The 15,016-nt window shown below is 42.1% G+C and overlaps 1 protein-coding gene across 2 annotated transcripts; it reads right to left on the reverse strand.

The window, feature by feature from the left end:
- Positions 1-374: 374 nt before the first annotated feature.
- Positions 375-12,508, reverse strand: LOC146190816 (uncharacterized). 2 transcript variants are annotated; one of them, XM_084601195.1, is made up of 7 exons: positions 12,449-12,508; positions 10,854-10,939; positions 9,611-9,703; positions 8,437-8,496; positions 4,394-4,477; positions 1,526-1,766; positions 375-637 (listed from the first exon to the last, which is right to left on the reverse strand). In XM_084601195.1, exons 1-7 carry the CDS (start codon positions 12,498-12,500, stop codon positions 561-563), a joined length of 693 nt encoding a protein of 230 aa, XP_084457321.1. In that variant the 5' UTR covers positions 12,501-12,508; the 3' UTR covers positions 375-560. The 2 variants fall into 2 exon arrangements, with proteins under 2 accessions (XP_084457321.1, XP_084457322.1); XM_084601196.1 differs by lacking the exon at positions 9,611-9,703.
- Positions 12,509-15,016: the final 2,508 nt, after the last annotated feature.

Here is a 15,016-nt window from a genome sequence, read left to right on the forward strand (position 1 = left end):
AAGGCCCTACATATTGCATACTGAGTATTCGTGTTGTGCACCGACTTTTACAGTGTGCTCGCTAAGCTTGCTAGCTTTCCAAATGCATAAGTTACAGCTGTTTAAGGATCTCAACATTTTATAGCTCAGACTGATAAAGAGTACAGTTATAATAAATAATCGCTTATTACAAACGGCGATGGCGCTCTTGTCGAAGCAATTTTTTAGGGCTGTGACAATGCGTCTGGATATAAGCGAACGCTGCTGCACCACTCGGGGAAAACGATTTTGAAGAAGCGCCGTAAATTGGCACTCCGAGCCAGCGCAGCAGAATCATTCGTGCTCCTCGCCATGGCTTCTGCTCCCGCGGCACATGCCCTAACGTAGCGTCTCAAAATTAAAAAAGCCAGAAAATGCCACATTGAAATTCCAATTTATTAACTTTTGTCGCGTGCCAACATGATGCAAATCAAATAATTGAACTGGTTCGCGCTTTCTGGGGATTTCATATAAAGTGGAAGCAAGAGGGTGGCATCGGCCAGACAGGGACAGAGCTTGAGCTGAATGAGATGAAACATCGGTTACCAACCAGCGGCAGTTAATTGAGATATTTGAACTTCTAGATATGCAGTATATTTTGTTGTCCCAGTAGGTTGCGCTGAAAAAAAAAAATAATTTACAACCTCTTTATCACAAGCATGTTGAGTTAAAAGGGAGACCACTTTGGAAAAGAAAAACGGTAGTTCACCTTGGATAAGCGTGAATGTACAGTCGTGAGAAAAAGTGGTATACATCACTCAGCCAGTGACAAAAATTGGGAAAACTGCACCGAAACGCCGTCTAGAGACAGCGGCAGGGATAGCGACCTTGACACATGCATGTCGACAAAATGGGGCACCGCCACTGCTGCCTCGATCTTAGATAGCTGTTCCTAGGTAACGTTGGGATGCAGTTTTTTCGAGCTGCGCCACCTGCTGAGAGTTGGATACCACTTTTGCTGACGGGTGTACATGCAGATGCAGTATCTATCCCTCATTTAGTAAAGTTTTTCTTCATGCACCTTTACTCTGCTAAGCCTTTTCATGTTGAGCTGAGTATTTAACACGTGCCTACGGTTTATTGGGATGAAGGAGGCATAATTAAAGCCTTTTTTCTTTAGTAGAACTTTGTTCGAGGATTTCAAGATGATGAGGGTATCCGAGGCGCAGTATGTGAGACTGGCACTGAAAATGATGCCTAGATGGCGCAGTGGCTGATTGATCACATTGCTAGGCAAGGGTACACACACAGGCGAATAGATTTATTTTACCATTGAACCAATTAGTTGCTCTAAGAAGGCTTCACATGTGCCTCGACGAAATCCAAGGTTGCAGCTAGTAGGCGTAATATCCTGCTTTTATACATGCAGCCCTTGAAGATGGTGCGTCTATACGTCAGTGCAATCACTGGCTATCTTAAATAGCTAATTTGAGCAACTCTGAGCGTCTTGGTATGTGACGCGACTTTGTCGAGAGACCCGCGAACTAATAATAAAGGTTGAGATTACCCGTGGCCGTGGTTGTCACCGTCGCGGCAGGTACGGCCAGAGACACGAAGCTGCACGGCGAGACGCGTGCCCCGTTCTGGGGGAAGGCCGGGGCCTTGCGTCCGATCCTGCGGCCTGGCCACGAAGCGATTCGGCTGAAAGTGCAACCGCTGCTACTGTGGCTTCTCCCACCACTGGCGATGCGAGGAAGACCGGCGAGCTTTGGCCGATCATGCTGTGTCATTGGAGCTGGGTCTTTGGGCTTGAAAGGAACAAGAAAAAAGAAAGTGCAAATGAGACATGATACTGTTGAACAGTTTTATTACACAATGACTCCTTCCGGTCTCCTTTTCCTGCTAGAACGGCGCACCGTTGATGTAAAAGTCGGCCAATCACGCCCACCGCTTGTTATAAGCAATCGCATCAAGGATGACCTTTCCTCTAGATTCTAAAGACACCGACACTGTTTATTCTCGTTTGTCGTTTTGTTATAAAAAAAAAAGAAAATGCACCACTGAGTAGGAATGAAGCTGCACACATTTGTAGCTTTTTTTGTGGAATCTACCTCCCTTGGGTATTTTACTAGTAATGTTTGGCGAGAGCAGACATAATCTTTACGAAGATTATGAATATGTTGAGAACGAAAATTCCCTCGCATTTTCCTAGTTTCCAGTTCTGGCATACTTCAAAACGTTCCTAGTTTTCAAGCTAAAGCATAAAAAATGAACCTAATACAGAAAGAACTCTTTATGGTTTAATGAAGAGATGTCGTTTCGGCTACGGCATGAAGCATGACAGGTTACATGCTCCCCGCCGTAACGTACTCGTGAAGCCAGAAATCGAGTAGCACCTCTTGCAGTGTATCCGTGTTCTTACCTTACCTACGCGATATATTTGTTTGCCGTACCTTACTTCCCTACTGAGGTCTTGTGCACTGAACACAAGTTGAGGGCGGACTTATTTGCAAAATTACGGTATAGGCCGAGAGCCGCGAAGCACGACAGGTTAAAATCGAGGAACCCTATTCAATCGGGAAAGTTTTGCAAATCAGGTCTACTTCACTGCTTGATGCTTACTGTACTTCATCTACAGTTAACGACTGTACAACAACCGCACAGTTCATTATAAATTAGGCAATCAAAGCGTGATGCTTGTGACGCGGTTGATTTTTTATTTCTTTTTGTCGAACTGGGGTACAGACTTGTGTAATGATATATAACTACTGCGTGGGACGCTTCCAAGTTCCTACAACGAGATGTAAAGGGACACTTGAACCAGCAGTTCAAAGGAGGTGTTAGGGGATGATCATGCCACAATTGGCAGCGTAGTTTCAAGAACTCACTGGTTTTACACGATAAAGAGCTAGGAACAGTGGCAGCCTAAGTAATTTGTACTACTCTTTAGGAAGCGCAAATCGATGTTCAACTGCTACCTTAAAATGTGGTATTTAAGTATTCCTAGTCCATGCTGTATTGAACAAAAATGCTCTTTGCATCAAGGCGATACTTAAGCTACTTGCAGCGTTTGGTATCTGTAATGATGGTATATTTCTGATCTCTAAGTGATTTGGGCCGTCCACACAGGTGTTCTATCTGCAAAAAATGCAACGCGAGGAAAAATGTTGAGACGACATAACAATCGTTCCATCTATTGTACTCATTCGTGTTTTACGGGCAATTTTAAGAGCCTCCTGAAAATTATACCGCAGTTGAAAAAAAAAAACAAAAGCAAAATGGGAAATGAAAAATAGATTCCAGAGTCCGTGAGTCTAACACATGGTCAACGCCATGCAAAGTTAGAAATTATATATTCGAGACACTCAGGCAGAACTTGCCTTGCTTATTAAGATCAATCATGTTTGAAAATAACAAATTAAGTCAATTTAATAGAAAATAAATGAGCGGATATTTTCGCCGTGCCAGTTTTATCAAACTAGTGACATTAACTGTATTTTCATTGTTAGTAAGTTTTTCTATAGTGTATATGCCTTCTTGCACGAGTCTGTTCACAATGGCTGTCAAAAACAGAAATCTTTGAAATTGAGTTTCATTTTTCCGACGATTTCAATAAATAAGCTTGCGTGAAAGCAGAACTCTGTGCAAATGTGTTCAACATGTTCTACTACCTGTTCACTATGCTTATTTGTACGGGTATCCGTCCTTGTATCAGGGTCAGTCTGCCAACGGCAGCTTCTTCGCCTGATGACTCCTAAAGCATCGCTGGAAATAAAGTATTGAATCGAATTGAAAAAGAAAACGAGGAAAGCAAAGCGGAGATCTTAGCAAGGAGAAGATGAATACTAGCCAAGGTCAGTCTCACTTGGATAGCGAGAAGACTGTCTTTTAGAAGTGTTCTGTGAATTTCGCTTGCATTTCCTTTCTTGGAACTGATACATGTCTATGTTTAGGTTTTAATATCTGAGATTTCTTGTTCACGCCTCACTTTCTGCTTGAAGCACGAACTCCGCCCAGTATATGTCTGGTGTCACAATGTGTTGACTCGTCGCTGTATGCAGGTTCGCTGTCATGCTGTGCTCACGAGTGAGCATTTTAGTTTTCACATTTGGCGCTCAAATATTATTTTCCCAGGAATTTTCATCGCCTTCGAAGCCGGCGCCTGGATATGCCGGAATGGTGTTGCCTTTACTGTTGACGCTAACGGTATCGGTCGGCACCAGTCGTGTTTCTGAGAGGAATTTTGAAACCGTCGGCGCACTTATCTGGGGCTGAGAATTCAACAGCTGTTGAAAACTAATGGCATATATATTCTACGCAAATGTGAGGAGGCTCGAGAAATGCTCTTACGCAAGTGCTGCCGTCGAACACTTATGCGATGTGGAGCACATATATCAGAGTTTGTTTGCTTTTGTCATATAACTCAGAGACTCACCGATGGGCAGCTTGCGCGCCCTGTTGTCCGCCTTCCACGTGCGTACTGTTGGTACTGGGAAAGAACGCAGAGTATGCAGTACATCTGCGGCAAGAAACACGACCATTAGAATAGCGAGCATTGTGATGCAATCCGCTTCTTCGTGATAAGCATTTCAAAACATTGTACTCTCATCGTCATGTTTACTTGTTTTTTTTTTTTTTGGGGGGGGGTGTCATATTTACTTGTTTTTTTCTCGTTAGGGCTTCATGAGCAGGATGAGACTTCAAAACGTCCTAAAACATTATGGTTAAAAGAAGAAAAAAAAAAAGAACAGGAAGGCGACAACAGACAATTAGTTAAGGCAAACGGTATACACCAAATTATAACTGACACCTTCATAGCTTGAACATATAAAAATGGTCAATAGACTGAGACTAATTGCTAAAGCTTCTGATGGCGTTAGCCATAAACACATTGAGCATCCCCCAGTATCATGTGGTTAAAGCTTAAACCAATATTTTAGCAGCAATAGCTATGCTATTGAAGCAGTGTAGGCTGAGATTTCAGAAAGGTCCGAGCACTGTGCTTTTTGGAGGAATCAGATTTTCAATCCACGCCAATTTCACGTTTCCTTTTTTTTTTGTTTTTCGTACACTACCGAGAAAGCTTAGCTCTACCGTAATTTGGAGGTTTTCATGCGTTGAAAAACCTTAAGGCCACGAACTATATTTCAATTATTTCAGCGAATTTACAACAATGTTGTTCTGGTTGAGAAAACACCTGGCCTGAGTAAGCTTTATTTTATGACATTGCGGTTCTATTCAAGCAGTTCATGGGTACATACTGTGTAAGGATTCATGCGCCGATAAATTTTCTTTCTTCTTTTTTCATCGCAGGTGACGCCATAATTAACCATTATTAACTCTCAGTGATGTCCTCGCTGGTTTAAAGATCAAAGGCACAGCCCACGAATCCAAAAGGTGCGATAAAATACAATTAACGAAAAATTATCTTACTGATGATCGCCTTTCTCTCTGCGAGTAATAATGAACTCAGAAAAAAAGCGCCTGATATTTTGTTTTGTAAGAATGCGTTATAAAGGAGACTTAGAGTCGATGAGAAGCTGCTTCGATATCTGGGAACCGTGTTATTTTTACCCTCCGCTGCCAAGACTGTTTTTTTTTTTTTTTTTATTGTGGGACTAACTTACACCAGAGTCTGCAACGACCAGCCGTTAAAATGCACCACAGAACACATCTGGTGTTTCAGCAAAGGTCAATCAGAATTTTTAAGAATAGGTTTTTCTGAGATATTGAGGCGGCTTTATCGAATTTCCAATACCAATGTTGACTGACATCGGAAAACATGTGAATCATGTTCGAAACAGGTGGATCAAGTTAGTTAACTAAATTCTATTAGTTTACTTTTTACTATTACATTTAAATGTTTCTAAATAAAAATTTTTAGCTGGCCAATGTTAATAGACTTATCACTTTCCATAATTTCTAGGACGTGACTTTCCTCGGTTTTGTGGCTCAAAGAATTCCGTGCACCGCACGCCTTCTTGAAAAGTTCACCTCTCTGGCTGGCCGCAAGCGGACGTCGTTCACTACACGTGCACGTAACTGCGTGGCACTCATGTAACTTGGCATTTGTAATGTGTGAGCTTGAACAGCAAGAAGTGAGCAGCATTGCAAGATGGGCAGGGTATGGCAGATTGCGCGGACTGTGAGACTCGGAGTAACATGTAAAGACAGAGTCAATTCGCAGCGCGTGAACTTCATGAAAAGTGCGCGCGCGGTAAACAAAATTTCTTGAGCCAGAACACCGCGGAAGTCACGTTTTAGCAAACTTTAAAAGCATATGGTAATTACTAAAGATTGGCTAGAAATCTGTAATTACATTCAAGAGCCTAAGGTAAATACAATTGAGGAGGAGGAGGAAACAACTTTATTCAGCGCACTTAAAAGCGTCGAGAATGTCCTGAGCCAGGGTCACCAAGGCAAACTGATCTTTCAGCTGGTCAGGGGCTAACGAAGCCCACCACATTGGGGGAAGAGGGTGTGGAAAGTGAGCTGACTAATGGCAACAGAGCAGGAAAACATGAAATGTTAGCTATTAGCATTTAGTTATCTAGGTTACTAGCTATCATGATTCACCTTTGTTTCATGTCAACCAACGCTGGTACTGAACGCTGATAAAGGCGTCTCAATATGACAAAAATCCTATGTATAAAAAATTGTGACTCGCCTTTTCTGGAACATCCGGCGTAACACAAGCCGCAGTACTTCTTTAAGATGGCGAAATCAGTAATGTCTGCGCTCTCTTCTCAATAACGTTCTAAACAGCTGCAAGTAGGGCTCTAAGAGAATCGCACTTCAGTACTCATTATTTCATAATTTCTGTGCTGAGTTCTAAAAGGAATATGATGTGAAATGACAAATTTGAGTAAGCAGAACCAACCGAATAGAAGAAGTGATCGCAATAAATAAAGGCTAACTAGTAAAAGTGATAGACGTTATTGCAGCTGTTCTGAAGAGTATGGAACACGTAGGGTGGCAGGAGCACGGGAGGTGCGCTTGTAGCAAGCTGTGGCGTAGAAAAAGGTTTCGAAACCTTACCATCCCTAGTAATTTTGTTTTATCTGCTGATGAATAATCAATACTAATCAAGTTCCAGACAACGATACGAATTTGAATCGATATACGATTCAATAGAACAATGCGTTTTGAGATCGATGCTAATATTGATCATCGCCAGAAAGGAGTGCGTGACGTCTTTATGCCCTATAGCAAAAAGTTTATGCCCTATAGCAAAGTCAAATAGACCAACTACGTGCCACCCTGTGTTTTTGTCAAGTTCGAAATGGAGAAAGCAAATGTGCTATGTACGTGAAACATCGAACCTTGGCTTCGGAGAACGGATAAATTGTGCCCCCTTGTTGTGTCGCCTTTGACAGTGCAGCACATATTGACAATCGGTTGAAGTTTTGCACTTACGAAAAGCGCTTACGATTATTTTGTTCTAACCTTGCCTTCAGACCTTCGCACTCAAGCCGTATCTCTTTTTGCCTTGTGGCGAATGATTTGAATTCCCGCGTAGTTCGGCAGTTTGATAGCACGGAATACTGTATATGCGCTTGCGTACAAACAAAGCGAATTTGAATTACGCCAGCCTTACTACAGAAATAAAAAAGAAGATTCGCTAGTGCTACGTCCTCCGTGTTCTAAGCGTAGGTATAACTTCAACAAGGCGGCTCAAATTGCGTTTGACGTGACGGTTTTACATAAGTTGTAATATAAAAAAGTATTGCGTTTTTCTTGGTCTTGTGGTTTTTTCCGCCGAAGCAGAATTCCGAGGAAAAGGCGCGTTCTAGTCACCTGTAATGTCTCTACTCTGATTTTCTTTTTTTTTTTTGAAGATGTAAGGCACGTGGAATGGCCGTAGTAAGCTAGTCCACATTTACTAAATGACCATGAATGTTTCTTAAGCTTAATTCGCTCTGGTAATTTCTTGCAAAACTATGTTATACAAAACATCCTCTTTGGCTTCTGCTGCAGTAACAATCTGTTCGAATCTGATCCCTACTCCCAGAGCAGCAAAGCTACGGCCACTATGGTTTCACGCACAGGTGTCAAATTCTAAAAAAAAAGCATTACCTAGAGCGATACTTTCCCTCTAGGCTTGTTTGTAAAGAAGTTTTGTTGACACATTAAGAGCGTCACAAATGCCCATGCATAAACGTCCTTGTCCATTGACATTCCCTAAGTCACACTGTCATTCGTTTTAACTCGTCTTCAAATGACTTCAAAAGCGAGGGGACACTGTATGTTTACCGGTCTACTAATACAAAACAAATCAACCCACGTAATGATAACCATGTACTTACTTCCTGTTAAAACACAATATGCACAGGTTACAACCCAAGCAATCTGGGAGTAAAAGATAAAGATCGGTTCATCAGTTAACTGCGGTACATCTTTATGTGGTGATCGTAATTTATTGTCTGGAAAAAGCACCCTAATCTCTCGATAAAGAACAATAGGAGCTTACGAACTTACGTTTATTGAACACAAAATGTAGTCGATGGTGTACATGACCACCACAAAACGGTCAAGTTTCTGAAAAATAAGCAAGAGTTAAAAACACAGCGTCAGTGTCTGACTGAAAGGCACAACATGTCACTATGAAAGAAACCGCTGGAATATAGAATGGAAAATAATGATGTTTAGCTTGCTGCGAAATATCGTCATCTTATTGTGCAACTCTAACATGAGTGCACCATATTGTTATGTAGATTGCTTATTAACGAAGCGAAAACTTGTTTATTTGCTCGACAGGAATACGAGACAGCGGAGATTTGAGACCTCACATGCGAACTACCCTATGATGATACGTTTTGCTCAGGTCTAAATGAAGCACTGTGACTTAAAATCTCACATTCTTCTTATGTGGCCTACACCTGAAAAGCAGGCACGTCACCATAGAGTTTTTACAGACATGGTTTCCGTATTCATGGTTTTTATATGGCCGGTACCACAAAGCGAACGAATTTTAAAATATTGTTATAGAAATGTGGTGTTGCTAACAGTGTCTAAGCCGGTAACACGATCGAGCCTTTCATTTCAATAAACCCTAGAAAACATTTGTGAAAGAAACATCAACGGAAGTCCTACGACACTCCCTGAGTCTGCTATTGAGGATGCCAGTTTTCATTCATAGGTCAGGAAAGTGAACGAAGCGCCGAAGATTTAATAAGCCATAAAATAGGTGCAGACTTTTTGAACATGCACACATTTGGTTTACCTTTGGCTGTATGCGAGAGAAAATATAGCTATCACCTTGTTTTCACTTTTACCACTGTTACATATCCCTGGGATTGATTTTGCTACAGGAAGAGCAAACGAGTGGCCTTTATGCCCAATCCTCTTTGAATACAGGGCATGAATGTACTAGTAATTACTCACGACAGATAAGCACTGACGGACTTAGAGGAAAGAGGATTGCTTTATGATTAAGAGGATAGCGAACGAACAATCGCGTCTGTATTGATGGTGACGTCTTCACAAAGTTTGAGCGAGATGGCGGAGTCACATTAAAGAGGCCCTAATGCAGATCTTCCGAAATTCCAGAAAGACGATTCGCCAATACCGAATTTGCAGACAGTGCGTAACGAACAAAAAGATAAAAGGATTAAGAAGATGGGAGATTAGAGAGAGGGGGGTGATGGCTTACGAGGTCTCTGATGAAGTAGAGCGATAGTGCGACGTCAAGAAGCGTAGTCATGGACACGAAGCTCAGCCAAGGAAGTAGCAGAAGACGATTATCCTGCAAAAGCAATGCAGATCTTGTTGCGCTGAACGTTAGTTAGTTGAAGCTAAGGACATCAATGTCATCAATACACTAAAAACGAAACATATAAGATAAGAGAAGATCAAACGAAGCAGAAACGCCAAAAGAAACAGTCAGCTGAAAAAGATTACACATAGTGCTCGCATAACGTGAACGACGAGTTCAAGAGCAAGTGGTGTTTGTGTTGCACCGGCGACTGGAGCAGTAGAGTTGACTGTCGTCTAAAGAATACATATTTTAAACTAACCCAACATCAATTTAACATTCTAATCTACTTTTCAATCTGAAGATACGCAGATAATCTCGGACAGCGGACACTTGGGATTCTTCAGAATTAAAATCGCAAGCCGGGCGTATTGTGAGCTTCTTTCCCATGTTTGGGAACTACCTATGCGAACACGACGAGGACGAACATATAGTCCGCGGACGACCGCTTTTGTTCAAGAATTCTTTTCTACGTTTCCGCTCCATGCACTTCTTAGCGCAGAACTAATGGGCAACAAAAGGGAGCTTCTAGACATAGGACACTGTGTGTAAAAACCGCACTGTGATGTCTTTCTTCATTATTTCGTTTACTTTTCCCGAAGGCAAAAAGGCCTATAATGTTTAGCGGGAAAACGCTCTGTATATTTAAGAATAATTTAATTTTTTTTTTGTTTTAAGCACTTGAAGAAAAAAATGAGCTCGCTCCTTGACCATCCCTGCGCAGGAAGTTGACATCATTTGAAAAAAAAAGAAAAAAAAGAAAAACAAAGCCGAATACTACCCGTCAGTAAAATTAGTTCGTACAATTATAGCTGTCCAAGGAAATATTTCCGCGGTCGCGTCAGTGCACTTTTTATGTAACTAGCGCAATCTTTTCCTTAAAACTGAATTTTTTTTTGTGCCTTTCCAAAAATCGAACCAGAGTCTACCGACACAACATGCGAGTGCTCTCCCATTGCAGTAACATATGCAAAAAGTATTTTCATTGCACACCTTTCGTGATATTCTCGGGGCCGTAAAATTAGTGACTTTTTCTCTCGTTGTGTTCTTACGCTACCAGTCACGTTACTAAACGATGAACGTTGGAAACCGGACCATGGAATAAAACTTCATACCTGAGAGTTAGTATATTAATACTCACGAAAACAAGTCCCAAGAGAAGAACCACTGAGAAGATAACACACAGACCGGAGAACGTCAGCAGCAGGAGCACCAGAGAGAAGCCCACTGGGCAAGGAAATGGGAGGATTAAGCATTATGTTAGCTTCATCAGCAAAGGTTGAAAAGATGTTCCTTTTTTTCAGTGTCTGAAATGTAGGCATTATGCTCTTTATTACTTTTTGCAGGAATATATTCGCTGTTACACTTTCTATTTTTATTTTCATTTATTTATTCATACTGTCAGCATGAGCCAAGACAGGAGCTGCAGGGTATGTGCAATAACAATATTACATGCATGAAGAAAAAAGAAACGATAAAAATATGCAGTTCATAAATTGGTACCTGCATGCATAAAACACACCATTTTACAAGAAAGCCGTGCCGCCTTAATTATCACAGAATAAGAAGCAAATCATAATTCAATAAGTGCAGGGGATAACGACTATTGGTTACCCGAATAAATTATACAGCATACCAGGAAATCATCATACCGCTAACCGTTATATACTTGGGCAAGCCTACTTGGAAATTCTTTTATAACGACCGCTGCGTTAAGTTTATTACGGTTATACCTGACAGTTTCATGTTTGTATTTCTCCCTTGCACTGCAGAAAATTCTATGCCTCTTTTTTACCGTCTGCTTTTCACCTAACTCCAGTGACACATGTTCAACTTTATACCTTTGACATAAGCTTATTGGTCCATAGCGCTTTTCCTGTTGCACGTTGAGAACTTTGTTAGGACTCGGCCATATATCTAGGGGGTAACCGTTTCTGATGAGCTCTTTTGCCCTTAAATCCTACCACATTATCTCCCTAGTTCGTTATCATGCCTTCCTCAAGAATCAATCCTTTTTCTATGTTATAATTTTCGTTCTCCTATTTACATAATAAAACCGTCCCACTTTCCAATCCAGGCGTTAAAGGAATTATCTACTGCATAAGGAAATCACGGCAGTAACGACTTCATTTCTGATCAGTTAAAACCTCACTGAAATTCCGCCCATTTAACGAACGTGGTACTACTCATCGGAGTTAATTCGAATCCTGCCACTGTCCCTTTGAGCACCTGAAAAGGCGTTGCTTACTGCCCTGTTCGATGATTGTTTACCGCTAATAGTGTGCATAAAAGCTCTCTCTGTGGTTTATGAATGCTGCGTAAAAATGTCTATGAAAGAGCACTGAACAAGGGTTGAGTGAGAGCCACAGTACGCAAGCCGAGCCAACGTTTTGGCAGGGAGACTTGTCTTCGCTTGGCCCTTTTGTTTCTTCATATGTAACGCGTATGTCACGCGCTACTACAATTTGGTGACCCATAGTGTCCCCATACTTTATTGGCTTTCTCTTCTCTTTACACAGATAACAAGTATCCCGGAGTACGGAATACTTGGAAGGTTGCTACCTTCGGTAACACTACTCCCCTTAAAGCCTTTTTGTAAACTTCACCTTGGGAAGGATTGAAAGTAAGCAAACATAATTTTTTTTTTCTTTTCTCTACTGCCGGGTTGAGATCCTGCGTGGCCAAAGAAATCTGTATGTCGCTTTACTTCTTCCTATAGAAGATTTAGTTACTCACCTGGCGAGTGGGGAACTGTGCTGAGGTGAGATCCTCCCGTTGCAACCAGCATGATGTAGAAGATCTGTAAGTTTCAGTACAGAGATCATTACGTATACAGCTTCTTTATAAAAGGGTGTCTACGAAATGCACACAAAGCGTTGACGCTCGCGAAGTATGCGAACCAGTGCCTCAATTTGGCCTCTTTAAAGTTGACAAAATTAGCTGCGCGATTGCAACTGCACGATCGTTTTCTTCGGAGGATCATTTTCCTCTGCAGATGTTGTCAAAAAATTGCAAATCAGAAGATTAATAACATTATCCACGGAGTCAAAATCACGGTGCGCCTGCGCCGCAAACCATCCTGAAAAGGATCAGCAGCTCACGCAACCTTTTGCGTGTCCATTCGCGAAAGCGTCTTCGGCGCATATACACGCTGTTGTCATTATTAAGCGAAGCCTCGACAGCTTGTTCGGCAGAGAAGCCATCTCCGTCGCTTTTGCCGTTGCCGTAATCCAGATTGAGAAAGACCGCGCCGGAGAAAGTAGCCACGTGATTTCGTATCAAAATGTGGGTGCAACCGTACTATGGGCAGCGCTCAGGTTGGTTTCATACTATTTCGCTTCCCATTTACCATCCATATTCGAGTCAAGCTGCAGGCTAGTTTTTGATAGGGATTCGAACTCAGGACATATGATCTTCTTAAAACTAAATGTCCACTGAGCAGTGACGGACTGCGCCTTGCTTTCCTCTAAAAGCAACTTAGATAAAAAATATGTACAATCGATGAATAGAAAGGCGATGTTAAATGCCTGAACGTCCCTACATCTGAAGAGAAAGCTGCACGGGCCTAGCTGCGGCTCGTTTCGCATACGCCGCAGTTTGACTTTCAGCCGCTTGCCTATCGACGCGCAGTATGCTCCTTCTTCACCCGCTTCTACGCAGGCAGAGCTAAATTTTTCTACTGGTGTTTCGCTTCTACTTCTACACCGCACAGCTGCTTCTCCTTCTTCACACATCTGGCAAACGACATTCGTCCGGCACATGTCGTCGGCTGTGCAGCGCGTGGCGTCATCACTTAGCTATGCGCCTCACTGTGAATACGCCGTGCTCTTTAGCTGCTGCGGCACTGCGGGGAATATAGTATATGCCAACGCTGAAAATTGCTGCGAGTCTCTAGTGTTATGCCATTGATGAAGCAACAACGCTTAGAGCGAGCGCTCGCTGTAAAATTCGTGCACCAACGAGCCTGAAATAAAGTTCTTTTAAAAACACATTTTGCAGATAATTGCATATTTAGGAATATTCAGAACATTGCATATCAGCGTTAAATTGGAATGTACTGAACCGGTCGCGACCGTTATATAACGGTCTGTCGATATTCACCTTCATCTCGCCATCCTACTTGTTTTAGTCATCTATACCTACCACATAGACATGCGGATGATACCACTTTAATGGCAGAAAGTGAAGTGGAACTCAAGAGACTTCCGATGCGCGTACAAGAAGAGAGTGAGAAGTTTGGGCTTAAACTGAACATTAAAAAGACAAAGATCATGGCGTCTTGCCCTATCAAGTCCTGGAGCATCAATGGAGAAGAAGTGGAAGCTGTGACAGATTTTCTCTTATTGGGCTCCAAGATTACCTCGGAAGGAGACTGCAGCCATGAAATTAGGAGACGCCTGCTTCTGGGAAAGAGAGCAATGGTTAGCCTTGACCGCCTAGTAAAGAGCAGAGACATTAGTCTGCCAACCAAGATCCGTATAACTCGTGCTATGGTCGTTCCAGTTGTGATGTATGGATGCGAGAGTTGGACTGTGAAAAAGGCTGACCGCCGAAGAATTGACGCGTTTGAATTGTGGTGCTGGCGAAGACTCTTGAAAGTTCCTTGGACTGCCAGAAGATCAAATCAGTCGATATTGTCGACCATGAACCCTGACTGCGCAATGGAGGGTCAAATTCTAAAGTTAAAGCTCAGCTACTTTGGTCATCTGATGAGAAGAGAGGAGTCGCTGGAGAAAGATTTGATGTTGGGAAAGGTTGAGGGTCGCCGGAGAAGGGGTAGGTAGCGAACGCGATGGTTAGATGGCATCCTCGAGGCACTGCAGATGAAGTTATGTGATGTTAGGAAGATAGTGAGAGACCGGAAAGCGTGGCGTGACATGGTCCATAGGGTCACTAAGAGTCCGACGCGACTGAACGACTGAACTGAACTGATCTACCACAACTGACTACTTTACCAAAGTATTATTTTCCTTTCAGAACTCTATTACTTATTAATTCCACTCCTCTACGTAACTTTTCAGAATGCAATAAGTGCCCTGAAAAAGTTTCACCACTGAATTCAGCAGGTTTTCTTGGGTGCTCAATGTGTTTCCCTCACGTTTTGTCGCCCAGCAACTTCGTGCTTGAAGTATTTGATTTCGAGATTTTTTTAGTTCTTTGATTCGCAGCAAATTGTACTCGTTATTTATTTGTCCAGCTTTTTCTTCATATTCAGTCCCAATGCGCCTTTAAGAGTGCAAATAAAGATGGTCTATGTTTATTATTGTTCTTCCTGTTTTTGTAATCAGACATAGCCAGTGGCTC

Source organism: Amblyomma maculatum, chromosome 4, assembly GCF_055883805.1.
Source record: "Amblyomma maculatum isolate TAMU_Amacu chromosome 4, ASM5588380v1, whole genome shotgun sequence".
Taxonomy (NCBI): domain Eukaryota; kingdom Metazoa; phylum Arthropoda; class Arachnida; order Ixodida; family Ixodidae; genus Amblyomma; species Amblyomma maculatum.